At 31.6% G+C, this 18,564-nt stretch overlaps 1 protein-coding gene across 1 annotated transcript in view; it reads left to right on the forward strand.

Moving 5' to 3' along the window:
* Positions 1-2,358: 2,358 nt before the first annotated feature.
* Positions 2,359-18,564, forward strand: part of LOC111416392 (Zona pelucida superfamily protein qsm) — a 153,979-nt gene continuing 137,773 nt past the window's right edge. Inside the window, exon 1 of the mRNA XM_023048396.2 lies at positions 2,359-2,661. Within this exon, the coding sequence (XP_022904164.2) occupies positions 2,595-2,661 (67 nt within the window). The 5' untranslated portion in view covers positions 2,359-2,594. The remainder of the gene's footprint in view (positions 2,662-18,564) is intronic.

Raw genomic sequence — 18,564 nt, forward strand, 5'->3', positions numbered from 1 at the left:
ATTCTTTACCTATTTCAGCGATTTTCTTTTTAAACTTCCGGATTTACAGAAATTGAGGTGGAAAGTTTTGAAATGAACACCCTGTATACATTTTATATCGCTTTTCAATTGATTCCATTCAAATATTTGGGAGCGGCTTTCAAAATAAGATTTGATAAGATTTAGTGTAACTCCATGAAAAACATAATATTATATCTTGTTCAGAAAGATCTCATGGCCCATACAGGCAAACGCTTTTAAAAGATGGCGGAAGTGTGCTAGACAGTTTTCCTTATCATCAGTCTCCGAAGGGCATTTACCGTTGATTTAGTTTTTCTAAACCAAAAAGTTGATTATTCGGAGTGCCATGATTTTTTCGAAAATTTTAGAAAAGGCTGGTAGAATAGCAATAGACCTGTAGTTATCCATATTTGGGACCACACTTTTTAAATATTGGCATAATTTTGGCAAGTTTGAATCCATCGATAAACACACCCTCTCTAATTGAGCAGTTTATAATATCAAAAACTGGATCTTTTATGATGTTTACGTGGTTTCTTTTAAAAGATGGACATTGATTCCGTACACATCCTCTATGCGTTTGCCTTCATCTGGATTTGTAGAAAAAAAGAAGAATGAGTTTGGTTGAGTTTGGGTAAATGGTAGAGTGTTTATAAGGTCTTTAGGAATATTTGTGAAGAACTCGTTAAAGGAGTTAAACTAGTTGGGGTTAACATTGAATGTCTTTTCAGTACAGTTTTCGAGTTTATTATATTCCATGTTCGTTTTTAGTAACATTATGTATAATGTTAGTCAATAGTTAGTGTTACATATAAGTAAGGCTCGGATTTTATGCAAAATGCATCTTCTTTATTTTCTGGAATATTTTTTTCAAAATTGGTTTCTGGGCGAATTACATAAAAAATAAAAATAAGGCAGATGGTACAATAAAAAAAATTGCATATTTTGCATATTTTTACAATTTTTTTGATTGTTGCATAAATTGGCCTTTTACTGCATATTTTCGCATATTTTGTCATTTTACTAGATTTGTTTCTTGTTGCTTAATAAAATAAATATGATGACTGGGTGATTTTTGAAATGCGAGCACAAGTTTAAAGCACAATACAGGATATTTTTGATTGCGGGGTTGTTTCGTGTTTACAACGATTCACAGAAACATGCGGGGAAATCATAGCGCTGTTGAGTTTAAGTTTAAGGAAATCCCCAACCATAGTTACTGTGGCTGTGTTCAGTGTGAGTGAACATTAATCTACCAATCTATAACAACAATGCCTAAAGTGATATCGTGTATTGTGTCCCAGTGGATAAAAAGTTATCCCGAACTAAATTTAAATAATGAGGAATTATTTTGTAAAACTTGTGCCAAAGTTGTAAGTATTTTTTAAAAATTATGTCGTAGCGTTTTAGCCAAAGATTTAAGTTAAAAATTAGAGTTTTCAGTGGATTTGCCAATGGTTTGTTCCGATATTGTATTTCTCATAGACTTTTACACTAGGAGTTAAATTAAAACTAAATAAAACTAGGTATATTAAATTTGATGTCCCATCTTCTTGGAATATGTTTTTACATATTATGTTTCTAGACAATCGACAATGAAAAATACGAATCTGTTTTATAGTCTCAGAATTACATTTTTAATCTGTTAGAGTATCTATGGCAAACTTTTTTAATTATTCTTTTTTAAGATAACGTGTGAGAGGAAGTCCGAAATAGAACAACATGTGAAAAGTGCAAAACATATACAAAAATGTGACAAAAATAGATTGATAACAACTATAAGAAAGGTATATGTTTGCATATTTCCACATATTTTTGCACATATTTCCTATAATTTGACTGCATAAAAATCCGAGCTCTACATATAAGTAAAAGATGGTGTTAAAGTTAGTTTAAAAAGTTGTAGAGATAGCGTTGATAGTTTTATTAAAGCAACAAAACGTAAAGTAAACAGTATTGTTTTCAATATAAATAATAATAAATTAAAAGTTTTTAATTAAAAGATTACGACCACCACCTCTTAGAGTATGTAACATTTTAGATAATTTCTACAAGTATAATTTAATTTTAGTAATTTAAGAATTTATGAAGGATACCAAGGAATTTCTAAGATGTTAATGTTAAATACTTTAATTTGCATAATATGTAACACTCACAACTTACAACTTAGAAATAGAAGTTATTTTGTTGGCAAGATTATTCAAAATCGATATAATTAATTATACGCTTAAATCTATTAAAAGAAATAAATTAAAACCTGTATAAACTTGTTTTGAATCACCCTGTATTAGATTTTTTAATGAAATCCCACCTTGATCACCATGTGTGTTAGTGGGCAGTTAAGCGTTCCCACTCCAAAGGTAAAGCTGAACCGACGAGCTAAGAACGAGCCAGTTGCACTCGGCAGGTTGGTCCGTTTACACCAGCTGTTGCTAACAATAACCGAACAGATTCAACACTATAGAGTAGAGATCGCGTTAAAGAGACCTTGTGGTGAATTGGCTTAGTCCCAGTGAAACACTTTCACCAATCAAAAACCCGTAGTGAATCAGTGCGATTTTGTTCGTTCTTCGTTAAATTCAATTAAAAAGAAAATGCAGCAAACGAATTATATAATTATCTTGGTTCTGACCATATTCAACCTTGGAATCGCATTAAAAGGTAAGATTTTTGAGGAGATTTTAACGATCCGTTCGAAACCGAATCGGGTGATTTTAAGGCGAGGGAAAGAGTGAACCCCTTGATATTCGTGAGTTTTATTTGTTTTTACCTGTTGGTTTGCACGAACGATTGAAAAGGGCATTGAAACACCCATCACGCGTTGCCAATTAAGTTTCTAGAGGGAAAACGGCCGCGTTCTCGGTAAATTGGAGGTCGTTCGGTATGCCAATCTCAGTTCTGAGAGTATTAGAAGAAAAATTACTCGCTTATTCGCGCAGCTGTTGCACGAGCATAATCCTCGGAGAGTCTCAAAGTGGAACGCCAATGAAAGTGCGACATACATAAGCCGCCCAGTTTGGTCGTTTATTATTATGAATTATGACTCGACCGTGAATTACTTCATATATAAGGCTGTACATACGAAGAGTGTGTGTTTAATGCACGCATTTTCACGACGTTTATTAGACTTTTATTGCAATCAATTTGATGTGGCCTTGGATTAATCAAACTTTAAAACTATGTGTATGATTAAACCAAACCAATTATAAATTCTCTATTAAACGTATTGCGGTTAAATCGTTATTATCGACGAAATTGATTTAATTCGATAATAATATTCGAAAATTGAAGTTCGTCTCGAAATGTTACGGTTAATTAGAGAGTTAATTGATCAATTATAATTAGTAATTATTTTGAGACCGAAGGGTACACTTAAAATTTTAAGAAAAACGAATTCTGAAATTGAAATTCCTTGGATGCCTTCAATGTAATTATTATGTTCCAGTTTAGTATTCAATCACGTTTGGAATTATGCTGTGGGAAATTAACATGTAAATGTAATGAATAAACATTTAATTTCAAGCCAGAAATTTATTATTTATCAAAAAAATTAAATCTGGATAAATTTCGATGTGTAATTAATACGAAACATCGTCTCCTGATGTTGTTGGATACGTGACAGCGAATGAATAGCCACTAATACATCATAATCATTACGTATAATTGAAGTTAGAAGAGCAATTTGTAAGGCTAGCCTAGGAGTCTTGGTGTATAATCTCCTAATGAACCGTATTTTGAGACCAGACGAAGATAACACTAGCACCGTTTTAATTAACTCGCACTGTTTTTAAGAACATACCGTTTCATAGATAAATCGTATTCTAATTAACAAAAAAAACAATATCGTTACAAAGAAAGAATTGTCAAAAATAATTCAAAAACTTGAATACACAAGAGTTTTAGTAACTTTTTCACAGTTGCACGTTAAGTTGTACGTGCGCAGTTTACGACGTCGCTAAGTGTATTTATAGATGGATGGATATGGAGTTGCGGTTACAAGGTGGTGTGATGGAAATAAAATGTTTAAATATTTTTGGAGAGGACAAGATTTTCGGTTGAAACGGTAAAAATCGAGACGACTTCTTCGCGATCCGTTACTTGTGACTTTCGGAGGCCGGCAACGCGTATTGTCAGTTCGGATATTAATGACCGGTCGAAATGGAGGAGAGGAACCCGCCGTTGTGCATGTCCTGTCAAAACAGCACGTCCTCGTCGTTTTGTAAGAATAACGGTGCGATCGTGTTGCTTCGGGTGTGTCTGACGGAAATTCGTTGTTTTCCGAACACCACCATAGCAAAATCGACAGCTTCGTGCTATGTCTTCCGAATCGAACAAAGTAGGAAATAATAACTATCATGTTTTAAGTAGATTGATTTATTGAAGGCATTTATTAGTATCTGGAAGAAATTTTAGTTTCAAATTGATACATTATGCACATTGAAATTATTAACATTACTTCTTCAATTCCTAATGCATTAAAATGATTTCTTTCTGAAGCATTAAGATCATTTTGTTATTCAAAAAGAAATTTAAAATCGATTATAAGGAATAACATTTCTTCGTATTGGCTTTCGATCTTGAGATATTTCCTTGTAAATCCATCAATGTTCGCGATTTTTGTTAAATCTTAGAGTGTCAAGCTAAATATCTCAAGAATGAAGGTGAATATAAAAAAAGTTATTCCTCTTTTTCGATGTAAAATTTATTTTTCTACGCGACTAACTCATATTTTTGTCTTTAAAGATGATTATTAATTAATACCATTCAAAAAACTCTATTAAAGTTTGAATTTCATGGAGTTAATTTCTATATCTTCTGAATTTGTTAAAACGATTTTTTCAGAATCGCTGTTATCTTTATCTAGTTGAAAAATAAATTTAAAATCGAATAAAAACAATAACGTTTTATCGTATTATCTTTAGTTCTTGAGATAATCCACTTTAAATCCAATAATGTTCGTGAGTATTGTTAAATCTAAGAGTGTCAAGGTAAATATCTGAAGAACGAGGTGGGTATGAAAAATTTTATTCTTATTTTCGATTTAAAAAAGATTTTTCAACGTGACTAACTTACATTTTTGCCTGTAAAGATGATTAAAAATTAATACCATTCAAAAAAATGAATTAAAATTTGAATTTCATGAAATTACTTTCTATTTCTTCAACTCTAAATTTGTTAAAACGATTTTTTCGGAATTGCTATTATCTTTATCTAATTGAAAAATAAATTTAAAATCGAATATAAAGAATAACTTTTTATCGTATCATCTTTCGTTCTTAAGATAATCCATATTAAATCCGTTAATGTTCGCGTTTTTTGTTAAATCTAAGAATGTTAAGATAAATATCTTAAGAACGAAGATGGGTATGAAAAAATGTTATTCTTCTTTTTCGATTTAAAAACGATTTTTCTACGTGGCTAACTCACATTTTTACTTGTAAAGATAGTTAATAATTAATAAAATTAAAAAAATGAATTAAAATTTGAATTTCATGGAGTTAATTTCTATTTTTTCAATTCTGAATTTGTTAAAACGATTTTTTTCGGAATCGCTATTATCTTTTTCCAATTGAAAAATAAATTTAAAATCGAATATAAAGAATAACTTTTTATCGTATTTGCTTTCGTTCTTGAGATAATCCATTTTAAACCCGTTAATGTTCGCGTTTTTTGTTAAATCTAAGAATGTTAAGATAAATATCTCAAGAAGGAAGGTGTGTATGAAAAAATGTTATTCTTCGTTTTCGATTTAAAAATGATTTTTCTACGTAACTAACTCACATTTTTACCTGTAAAGATGATTAATAATTAATAAAATTCACAAAAATGAATTAAAATTTGAATTTCATGGAGTGAATTTCTATTTCTTCAATTCTGAATTTGTTAAAACGACTTTTTCGGAATCGCTATTATCTTTATCTAATTGAAAAATAAATTTAAAATCGAATATAACGAATAACTTTTTATCGTATTTGCTTTCGTTATTGAGATAATCCCTTTTAAATCCGTTCATGTTCGCGTTTTTTGTTAAATATAGGAATGTTAAGATATATATCTCAAGAACGAAGATGGGTATGAAAAAATGTTATTCTTCTATTTCGATTTAAAAATGATTTTTCTACGTTACAAACTCACATTTTGATTTGTAAAAATGATTAATAATTAATAAAATTAAAAAAATGAATTCAAATTTGAATTTCATGGAGTTAATTTCCATTTCTTCAATTCTGAATTTGTTGAAACGACTTTTTCGAAATCGTTATTATCTTTATCTAATTGAAAAATAAATTAAAAATCGAATATAAAGAATAACTTTTTATCGTATTGAGTTTTGTTCTTGAGATAATCCATTTTAAATCCGTTAATATTAGCGTTTTTTGTTAAATCTAAGAATGTTAAGATATATATCTCAAGAACGAAGATGGGTATGAAAAAATGTTATTCTTCTATTTCGATTTAAAAATGATTTTTCTACGTTACAAACTCACATTTTGATTTGTAAAAATGATTAATAATTAATAAAATTAAAAAAATAAATTCAAATTTGAATTTCATGGAGTTAATTTCCATTTCTTCAATTCTGAATTTGTTGAAACGACTTTTTCGAAATCGTTATTATCTTTATCTAATTGAAAAATAAATTAAAAATCGAATATAAAGAATAACTTTTTATCGTATTGACTTTTGTTCTTGAGATAATCCATTTTAAATCCGTTAATATTAGCGTTTTTTGTTAAATCTAAGAATGTTAAAATAAATATCTTAAGAACGAAGATTGGTATGAAAAAATGTTATTCTTCTTTTTCTATTTAAAAATGATTTTTCTACGTGACTAACTCACATTTTTGCCTGTAAATATGATTAATAATTAATGAAATTCAAAAAAATGAATTAAAATTTGAATTTTATGAAGTTAATATCTATTTCTACAATTCTGAATTCGTTAAAACGATTTTTTCGGAATCACTATTATCTTTATCTAATTAAAAAATAAATTTAAAATCGAATATAAAGAATAACTTTTTATCGTATTGACTTTCGTTCTTGAGATAATCCCTTTTAAATCCGTTAATTTTCGGTTTTTTTGTTAAATCTAAGAATATTAAGGTATATATCTCAAGAACGAAGATGGGTATGAAAAAAATGTTATTCTTCTATTTCGATTTAAAAATGATTTTTCTACGTGAGAAACTCACATTTTGACCTGTAAAAATGATTAATAATTAATAAAATTAAAAAAATGAAGTCAAATTTGAATTTCATGGAGTTAATTTCCATTTCTTCAATTCTGAATTTGTTAAAACGACTTTTTCGAAATCGTTATTATCTTTATCTAATTGAAAAATAAATTTAAAATCGAATATAAAGAATAACTTTTTATCGTATTATCTTTAGTTCTTGAGATAATCCACTTTAAATCCATTAATGTTCGCGTTTTTTGTTAAATCTAAGAATGTTACGATAAATATCTCAAGAACGAAGGTGGGTATGAAAAAATGTTATTCTTCTTTTTCGATTTAGAAATGATTTTTCTACGTGACTAACTCACATTTTTGCCTGTAAAGATGATTAATAATTAACACCATTCAAAAAAATGAATTAAAATTTGAATTTCATGGAGTTAATTTCTATTTCTTCAATTCTGAATTTGTTAAAACGACTTTTTCGAAATCGATATTATCTTTGTATTATTGAAAAATAAATTTAAAATCGAATATAAAGATTAACTTTTTATTCTATTGGCTTTCGTTCTTGAGATAATCCATTTTAAATCCGTTAATGTTCGCGTTTTTTGTTAAATCTAAGAATGTTAGGATAAATATCTCAAGAACGAAAGTGGGCATGTAAAAAAATTATTCTTCTTTTTCGATTTAAAAATGATTTTTCTACGTTACTAACTCACATTTTTGACTGTAAATATGATTAATAATTAATAAAATTCAAAAAATGAACTAAAGTTTGAATTTCTATTTATCCAATTCAGAATTTGTTAAAACAATTTTTTTGGAATCGCTATTATCTTTATCTAATCGTAAAATAAATTTGAAAGCGAATATAAAGAATAACTTTTCATCGTATTGGCTTTCTTTATTGAGATGATCCATTTTAAATCCGTTAATGTTCGCGTTTTTTATTAAATCTAAGAATGTTAAGATAAATATCTCAAGAACGAAGGTGGGTATGAAAAAATGTTATTCCTCTTTTTCGATTTAAAAATGATTTTTCTACGTGACTAACTCACATTTTTGCCTGTAAAGATGATTAATAATTAATACCATTCAAAAAAATGAATTAAAATTTGAATTTCATGGAGTTAATTTCTATTTCTTCTACTCTAAATTTGTTAAAACGATTTTTTCGCAATAGCTATTATCTTTATCTAATTGAAAAATAAATTTAAAATCGAATATAAAGAATAACTTTTTATCATATTGACTTTCGTTCTTGAGATAATGCATTTTAAATCCGTTAATATTCGCGTTTTTTGTTAAACCTAGGAATGTTAAGATAATATCTCAGGAACGAAGGTAGGTATGAAAAAATGTTATTTTTCTCTTTCGATTTAAAAATGATTTTTCTACGTGATTAACTCACATTTTTGCCTGTAAACATAATTAATAGGTAATACCAATCAAAAAATAAATTAAAATTTGAATTTCATGGAATTAATTTCTATTTCTTCAATTCTGAATTTGTTAAAACGATTTTTTCGGAATCGCTATTATCCTTATCTAATTGTAAAATAAATTTAAAATCGAATATAAAGAATAACTTTTCATCGTATTGGCTTTCTTTCTTGAGATAATCCATTTTAAATCCGTTAATGTTCGCGTTTTTTGTTAAATTTAAGAATGTCAAGATAAATATCTCAAGAACGAAGGTGGGTATGAAAAAATGTTATTCTTCGTTTTCGATTTAAAAAAGATTTTTCTACGTGACTAACTCACATTTTTACCTGTAAAGATGATTAATAATTAATACCATTCAAAAAAATGAATTAAAATTTCAATTTCATGGAGTTAATTTCTACTTCTTCAATTCTGAATTTGTTAAAACGATTTTTTCGGAATCGCTATTATTTTTATCTAATTGAAAAATAAATTTAAAATCGAATATAAAGAATAACTTTTCATCGTATTGGCGTTCGTTCTTGAGATATTCTTTTTTAAATCCGTTAATGTTCGTGTTTTTTGTTAATCTAAGAATGTAAAGATAAATATCTCAAGAACGACGGTGAATATGAAAAAAAGTTATTCTTCTTTTTCGATTTTAAATTTATTTTTCTACGCGACTAATTCATATCTTTGTCTTTAAAGATGATTAAGATGTAATACCATTCAAAAAAAATAATTAAAATTTGAATTTCATGGAGTTAATTTCTATTTCTTCAATTTTGAATGTGTTAAAGCGATTTTTTCGGAATCGCTATTATCTTTGTCTAATTGAAAAATAAATTTAAAATCGAATATAAAGAAGAACTATTTATCGCATCGGCTTTCGTTCTTGAGAAAATCCATTTTAAATCCGTTAATGTTCTCGTTTTTTGTTAAATCTAAGAATGTTAAGATAAATATCTCAAGAACGAAGGTTGGTATGAAAAAATGTTATTCTTCTTTTTCGATTTAAAAATTACATTTGAAGGCGACCGTTTCATATTTTTTTGTACAAAGATGATTATCAATCAGTACCGCTCGAAAAAATGAGTGAAAATATGAATTTTATGATGTTTACCTTTATTTCTTCATCTTCTTTATTGAGATAAAATTTTTTTATAACATAAACACTTTTTGATTCGTAATCAATTTTTAAATCAAAAATGATGAGTCACTTTTTATCGGATTGGCTTTCGTCATTTAAATATTCTCTTTTAAATTCACTAATGTTGAAGATATTTGATAAATTGATTTGATAATCTCTGTATATAAAGCTATTTTATTCTTCTCTCGCGATTTGTAACGAAATCCAATTCATCACGACACAAAATGAATATTCATTAATTTTGAGACTTCCACGATCAGTCTAATCTAAATAGTTAAGTAAGTTATCTTCTTGGGATATCCTGTTTGAAAGTGTTGTAATTGATGTGTTATACTTGTTCTTTGCTTTACATATTGAGAAAGAAGGTCTGCTCTGACGAAACCGACAAATCCGGACCATCATTCGTTACGCACCTAATTGAGAACCGTGAAAGATTCTAATGCAAAGTAATCAAGAGGAAGATGCAGCTAAAAAATTATGTGGATGTGGGTAGATGTCGACAGGATGTGTGGAGTTCTTTTAATTTGCTCGCGTTTTTCATCGATCAGGGTTCATTCCACAACTGGAATTTCAGGTCATTAGGTTTTATCGTTAATTGGTTATAAAAAAAAGTGATGGGAGCTTCGAGATACAGGTTAAAACAAGTTTTACTACGATAATAAAATTTTGAAATTAACGACAATAAACGTAAAAGAAAATAGTTGTCTGACTGAAGTATCTGGGTCGATGTTTGGTTTTGTCATAAAAATGACTTTTTATCTTGAGACAAGTTCTATAGTACGGGGAATAAAAGGCTTGGCAAATTTCCTGACACGCCAATATTTACACCTGAAATTATCGTACTTACGGGAGTGTCCTTGAGTGTTCTGAGGACGAAGTCTTTGTCGAAGGTTCGTTAACCTCCTCGGATACCGAGGCGGACCCAACCAAAAACTGGCGACCACTCGCCGGTATTACGAGAGAGATACACCAAATTTGCATTTTTATATCGACCTGAAACATTAGTCACTCTTCGCGACGTTAGCTTATGACGTCATAATCCAAACTCGGGCTTCTCGTCGTCGTCGGTATCCTTGTATCTTAATACCGCGGCTTAGCAGGCGTTAGCTTACGACTTATTTGATCAAACCGCGAACGGGAATGAACAGTTAACTTTACAAGGCACGTCGTGCGCGAAAAGCCCGAGTGCATAGAACGTCCCAGCGGGCGAGATCCGTGTAGAAATTGGTCTCCCATATTTACATACTGTAAATTATATCGATGACCCCGGCTTGTGCCGTCGTATTTTTCAATCAAGCCATAACTTGGACATCGTTACGGCCCCAATAAAGTACATTACAGTTAGGCACAGAGTGCGCCTAAAGGATTTTCGATCGTAAACTTGCCTGACTTTCAAGTTGTGCGAACATTCTTACTTACAAATGAACAAATAAGGGTTGGTATCTAAACGGTCACAATTCATCTAGGAATTCAGCTCGCTTTTCTGTATTCAAGAAATTGAGCTTAACATAAAATACAAAATAGAGATAAATTTAAGATAAAATTTTCCACTTTAATATGACATGTAACAACCTGTTAAAAATTAGAAATTAGCTCTGGAAATATAGTGTAAAGAAAAGATTGTGTTTTTGACCATAACTTGAGTTATCATAAAATTAACGAATTTTCAAAAACTTCTAGCTCCATTTTTATTGATAATGAAGAAATGATTATTCATCAAAATTAAAGATAAAATAATACAAAGCCATTATCAGTATCATCATAATCAATCTTCCTTATAGTCATAAGTGTTGAAGTTCTCCTCTAATTTTCTATTTAATTATGCCTGTAGCTATCGTTCCACTTGGCTCGCGGACATCATCTCTTTGTTTTGACTTGCCAAATCCTTTTCAGCTGTCTATTGTCCTGTATCTTCACCATATGCCCGCACTATCACTCTGTTTTTCACTCTATTTACCACCCTATTTCATTTCATCATCTGTATTTGGCTCTCCTACAATTTTTTTCATAACCCAGTTTTCACAACCATGAATCAAGATAGGTATAAATTGTTCTGTATATTTTTTAGTATTTGTCGTAATTTCCTTGTATTGTAGAAAGGATCTTCTGAAGGATTGGAATACTTTACCCGCTACCTCTATTTTACTATTGAGTTCTTCATACAGGCCGCCTTTATTGTTTATCACGAACCACGAATATTTGTAGCTGTCAGCTTGCGTTATAATAACTCATTCAACCTTGCAGACTTACCACATTTTTTAAAATCGAAATCCCATCATATGCTTACTATGTTGATTTCTAATGCAAACTTTGCAACTTCGATATTCTTACGATATTCTTCTAACATTTTAAGTTATTTTGTAGGTTTTCTTTCCCCTTAGCAGATCCCATATCATCGGCAAAGACACATAGTTCGACACATATTGATATATTCGACATTATATCTCATCCAATGTGATTTTAAACAGCAATGCGAATTAAGGTTTCCTGCTTATCTTCCTTTCTTAGTCTCGAATTCCTCAGTAATTTGGTTGCCTGTTCTTATCTAGTTGACAGTATTAGCGTAAAGACTCCTGACTCCTGAGTACTTCTATCTTATCCCTACCCGTTTATTTAATTCGTAGGCTTTCATAGATTATTTTTCGCTTTAAGCTATCAAAGGTTTTTTCATGTCAATGTATCATAGGTATACCTTCTTATTTTTGAAAGCTTTTTTGATTATTGGGAATACTAAGAATCATCTATTCTCAAGTCTATACTTTTTCTAATATCATTTTGGGCATCCATTATAGCTTTATACACTTTTGCCACAGTACATAGGAGTGAAAGCCACTGCAGTTATTGCCCAACCTCTCGGTACTTTCTTTTGCTTCCATGCCAACTTAAGAATCCTAAGTAATTGCACCATACGTAAGAATTTCAACATTTCTGGTGGAAGTTCGCTACATCTTGCAGCTTTCCCCAACTTCAAAGCTATGAACTCACTTCTTAATTGTTCCTGTGATATACTTTTTATTATTATTGTTTCCGGGTTGAGGGGAGTGGCACTTCTCGTCACCGCTACCTCTAAGATCTATTATAAGTTAAGCCGTCCATAGGTTTAAGGCAAATGTATGTCCTTGCTGAACCTTAGTATTGCTCTAAGGTGTTACCAAAAATTTTGTGTCTTAGGCAGCCTCTGGCGATGCATTCACACAGTATATGTTCAGCAGTCTCTGACTCGTCGTTGCAAAGTCTACAAGTTTGATCCCTAGCTTGTCCAATGTGGAAGAGGTGGTATTTTAGGGGCGCATGGGTGGCCAGGAAGTGTATAGCAAGAACTTCAGCTTGAAAAATGGTTATGCCCGAGCTCAGGGACAACTTAATGTGGCTATTTGTTCCACTAATGCCAATATCTACAAGGACTCCACTTTTTAGTTGAGGCTCCACTTCGTCCAATCATACCTGCTTCTAAATATGACCTTATACGGTTGAGCGATTATATAAATTATATTCTGTCGGAATATGACCCGTTTTAACGTCAATCAAGTGGTTTAGATATGAATCTCTAAGGATTCCGAAGTATTCTTTGAGGTTACTAGGCATTAATTTGAGTAAGGAACATGTTTTCAGTGATAAGGCACTTATCACAGCTTTAATCTGCTTCCATTTGTATGTATAGATGAAGCGGTGTGAGACCGAGTTGCTTCAAGAACGGCCGTCGGACAATAACTCATTGCACCTGTTATATTAAGATGTACTAACCGCTTGATTTGTGCCAGCTAATGTTGTGCTGTCTTGTGATTTGTTTTTGGCTACTAAACCAGTGAGACATAGGCGACCATGGATCTAATTACTGAAACCGTAGGTTCACTGGGCCATTTGTGGTTTAAAATCCCATTTCCTTCTAATCACCCTACGACTCTTACAGATCTGGTAAGCCATGATGGCCTTTTTTTCCTCACCTTGACTATGTCGAAATATAAATACTGTGAAATAATCTCCCCGCACTTAAACACCGTCTGTTTCAATTCCGTTACCCTCATTATTGGTTTAGACTTTACTTGAATTTAAGAGGTTATCAAAGTGTTTTCTCTATCTGTTTATTATCTCTGTCTCCAATATTTTTCCCTCCTTGCCATTTATTTGTTTCAATTTTTTCCCACTTCTAAAATTCTATATGGACTTGAAAAGCAACGTGCTTTCTTTTCTATTTCTTTCCAATGTATTGCCGAACTTTTCCAGTATTCTTTCTTGCCTCGTATTTCTCTTTGGTTTTATCCGCTAAATAAGGTCTCTACAGCATCTTCTTATTCTTTATCTGCCCCTTAACTTCGATATACCGCCAAGATGCTCGGTTTTGTCTCGTATTCATTACTTACAGATCACAAACTTCTGAAGTCATTTCCTTCACTGTTTCCTTAAATTTTTCCCATTTCCATTCCATTACTAGGCACACAGCTTTGTATATCTTATTCTCGCCTTGCTTGATGCTTTAACTTTACTTGTTGTGCTCTTTCTTTGCTGGAACCATTATTATTTAGGGTGTCTTCTCCAAACCTTCCTATTGCTCCCGTCCATCACTTAAAATCCCTTCCCACCCTTGTGTTAAAAACAGCAAGTACTATAGTTTTCTTTTTGCTTTTTTCATACTCCAACTGCAAGGTATTCAAAAATTTTTCCTTATTGATATTACTGTCATTTTCATTGTGTCCATAACTTACAATCAAATCTACAGATTACCCCTCCTTGAATTTTAAATTTTATTGCGACATATTCTGATGGCCTTACTATGAGAGAAGAGTTGATAAAGTTAGAATCAGGGCCAATAAATACATCAGGAAACGAAATATGTAAGCTTGTTATAGAAACGTTCAGAGACTTAAGCATTGATATCTCTAAAATTGTGTCGGTCAGTCATAACAGTTGGGGCACCAAATATGGTTAGAAAAAATGTGGGATTCGTGAAATTGTTTATGGAAACTGTCAGACATCTTATTGTACCATTCTATTGCACTATCCATCAGGAGGTATTGTGTGCTAAATCAGGATTTTCAGAACTGAGTAATGTCTGATGTAACAAAAATTGTTAATTTTATCACTGCTCGACCTCTCCATAAGCGAGAATTTTCTGCACTTTGGCAAGAAGTCGATTCAACCTACAGTGGATTGTTAATGTTTAATGAATGTGAGATGGCTGAATCGAGATAAAGTTCATGAGTGATTTGTGGAATGTTTTGACGAAATTTAATTTGATGTTATTTACAGATTTGTCTGTTCATATGAAGGAACTAAACTTAAAATTACAAGGTTTTGGCAAAAGTATTGATGTTATGTTTGGATACATCAAATCTTTTGAAAGTAAACGTAAAATTTTTAAACCAGATGTTGAATCCAAAAGTTACAAATATTTTCCTCGGTTAAAAGGTACTTTGAGAAGACCATTAATGTAACGGAGTGTATACTTTTTACCAGAATATAATAAATTCATTATCTGTGACAGTTCAGCGAAAGATTTAACCAATTTAGAAGCCTGGAAGAGAACATTAAAATAATTAAATATCCGGATGTAGTTACTTACAATTCTTTGGATTTAAATGATTTTCAATGGTTGGAAATTGAAAATTTAGAAATGGAACTGGTAGAATTTCAAGAAAGTGTTTGAATGTTGATTCGTTGAGTTAAGAGTGAAGCTTGAAAATTTGGAACGGAATCGTTTAAATAATGAAGAAGAGTGCAACTACGAACAAAAAATTTTGAATGTTTGGAACAGATTATTTGACAGTAACATTTAGTAACATAAATAATCTAGCAATGGCGTTATTAACAATATATTCTTCAACATATTACTGTGAGATGTTATTCTTTGGGTTAAATACTGCAAAAAATAAATCTTTTTTTATCTGAAAATACCAAATACTTATTAAAATTTTTATATATGATATGGCAGCATATTGTTTACTAAGATTTTTAAAAATTTTGACACGTCCAGTTCAAAACGTTCGCCATCATTGCTTTATAGCATCCCATTGTTTTCTTATCCTTTTTCATTCATTTTCCGTTGCGTGAGTCATCAATTTTCTGGCCGAAATTCTCTTCTCAGTTTTTTGAATCTGTGGGTATTGATCTTCACTTAATAGTTTCCCCTCTTCGTTATTTCAAAACCATACTTTTCCATCAACTGAGAGCTTCTGATATTACTTTTATCATTACCTTGTAGTACCATAATTTTTATTTGTCAATTTTCATTCCACCTATGACCCCTTATTTATAGATTACCTTATAGTTTACAAACCTCATTCCTTATTTCCACATCATCTTCCTGAATCCTTTGAATTTTTTGTTTTATTACATGCATTTCCTAGTGGTAGGTGTGCTATTCCTTTAACATCTTTAATTTCTGTCATAAAGTTTACCATCAACATCATTTTATCTTACCTACTTTCTTCAGCTTTTAGGTTTTTTGGGATTCTCATTACCTACTTACTAGGCTCTCTCTTTTTCTCTCATCGATATAACATTCATCATTTTACACTGGTTAAATCTTTTTGAACCGGCCCTGTATATAAGTTAGCTCGCTCCCTCTAAATATGAAATTCCGAAAATTCTCTAGGGTCTCTCAACAACATAAGATTCTCCATGCCGCGCCGTAAGCATTATAAATATCGTTATCGGAAAATCGGCTATACTTCTATAATATAACTAACGTTACTGGAGTATTCTCATTATAATTATTAATAATGTGTTGGTAATTTCTATGTTTATACGCACGATATTTATGCGTAAAAAGCCGGGTACTCACTACACAGTACTTTGCGAGTAACTGGACTTAAAATAACTTTTACATGCTTTCCGCGTAAAAATCAAATGATTTATTTAACTCAAATTAGAGTCCATTAATGCATTATATTCAAATCCCTGTATTACCACATTTTCCACTTTGCGAATTATAAAAGCTCGTTGTGGAAACTCGGGCTATTTCCAAAATATACACAAATTAACTACGCAAGACTACTCTAACCGATAACATGTAATGTTTAATTTAACCCGGTCAATACGCCACAAAAATGTTATTGTGGTCGAACAACTGACCTTTTGTAACAAAACCCGACAAATAGGACACGGTTTTAAGCGGTGTGAACAATCAAAGATCGTGAAAACAATGACGTAACGTCAACATGGCGACCGATTAAAGCTCGACGTGTTGTCCTATTAACCACCGAGTATTGTCGGTTGTAGCTGCCATTTTCGGAGTGCGGTCTTCTTTGAGGTGGCAGAATAATTGGTAGATCCTCCGAAGAGTCTCGACCTAGAAGAAAAACAAGAATCCCGAAGACTCCAATTAACGACCAATTCAACCCAGATTGTCCTTTAATTGGTCACGAATTAACGCTTTGCGGGAAGATTTTTCTCAATCTTTCAATCCCGCATATTGAATAAGTAGATATAACTTAAGATAGCATAAAAATATGTTTTCCTTTTCGTTTCTTTAAACAACCTTGATGTTATTCTCGGTGCTGGCGAGGTAGGCGGAGAAACCGTCATTTGACATTTTCTTAAAGCATGCACTTTCTACGGTCACGTGTATATTCACTGGCTTTTAACGTCGAGTTTGATATTTAACGGTTCACAAAGCAAATTATTACCTCAGGGTCATAAATCGTCGCATAAACTCGACTATATATGCATACTTTTGACGAGTTGATGCGGTTTATTGTTTAAAACCTTTGGTCATTTCAAGTTATGGTATCATAAAGTAAAACTATTTTCGAAACAATTCCGTGCGGACATAATAGATTCTTTTTAAATCTAAAACCTCAAGAGTATCCTATTCGGGTGTTCTTATATAAAATAAGCACACCGCAGAGACGTAAATCCGAAGAAAATCGAAAGATCCTCTCCATAACCTTAAAATCCAGAACGTGTACTGCAGATAAAATTCCATCGACGAGTGCGCGCTTACGTGAAAATTAGACCTATTGAAGAGAGTCTAGTTTCGTGTCTTTACTATAAATCCTTTATGCATGGGGCTCTTCCAACTTCCATTGTGATAAGAAAAATTTTAAGGTACAAATCTCGCAAAAAAACTGTAAAAACACGATAAAGTTGTACTGTAAGAATTTTAAGTACAACATCGACCTTCACAAAACTGTGGGAGAGAGTCAATCCTTGAATTTTAAACAGGCTTTTAATTCACGTTTCTAGGTTTATAATTCTGTACGAGTAAACGTCTTTTTCTTTTAGACGCACCGGATGTGAACGCAGTTGCGTGATTGAACCCGATGGTGTGATCTCACGATTACACGTTGAAACGGAATTTCGTGAAACAATTTATCTTAAGTTTGTATTCAGCAGGACGTTGGGTTTTCCACTTTTCGTTTCTTGTTCTTTTTTTTGATGTCGCGTACATCCTATAAATATTAAAGGTGAATTTCGGCCAATATATCACTGTGAGGGGCTAAATTCCGATTTCAACCCTAATCTAAATTCTAACGACCGTGGCGCAGTCGCGAGACGATAAATCGCTGAAATGCTGGCACAAACACGAATGGTCTGCGGAGTATAGTTGCGCCGAAGGGATTGCATTAACTGAGTCGTCAGAGACAGAACTCGTTCCGAGGTGTTTACTGCTCCGAAGGATGCCCATGAATAAATAAACCATCTGATGTATTACCCCGAATCCGGTACAAACACGTATATTGTAGGCAATAACTCGCGGCGCACAAGAAGGTTTTAAGAAATCGTTTCGCCTTAGGAAAACGTTATTGCGTCCAATTCCGTTTCGTCAATATTTAGATTTATTCTCCTCCCATAACTCGTTGAATT

This window comes from Onthophagus taurus, chromosome 7 (genome assembly GCF_036711975.1).
Source record: "Onthophagus taurus isolate NC chromosome 7, IU_Otau_3.0, whole genome shotgun sequence".
NCBI lineage: Eukaryota > Metazoa > Arthropoda > Insecta > Coleoptera > Scarabaeidae > Onthophagus > Onthophagus taurus.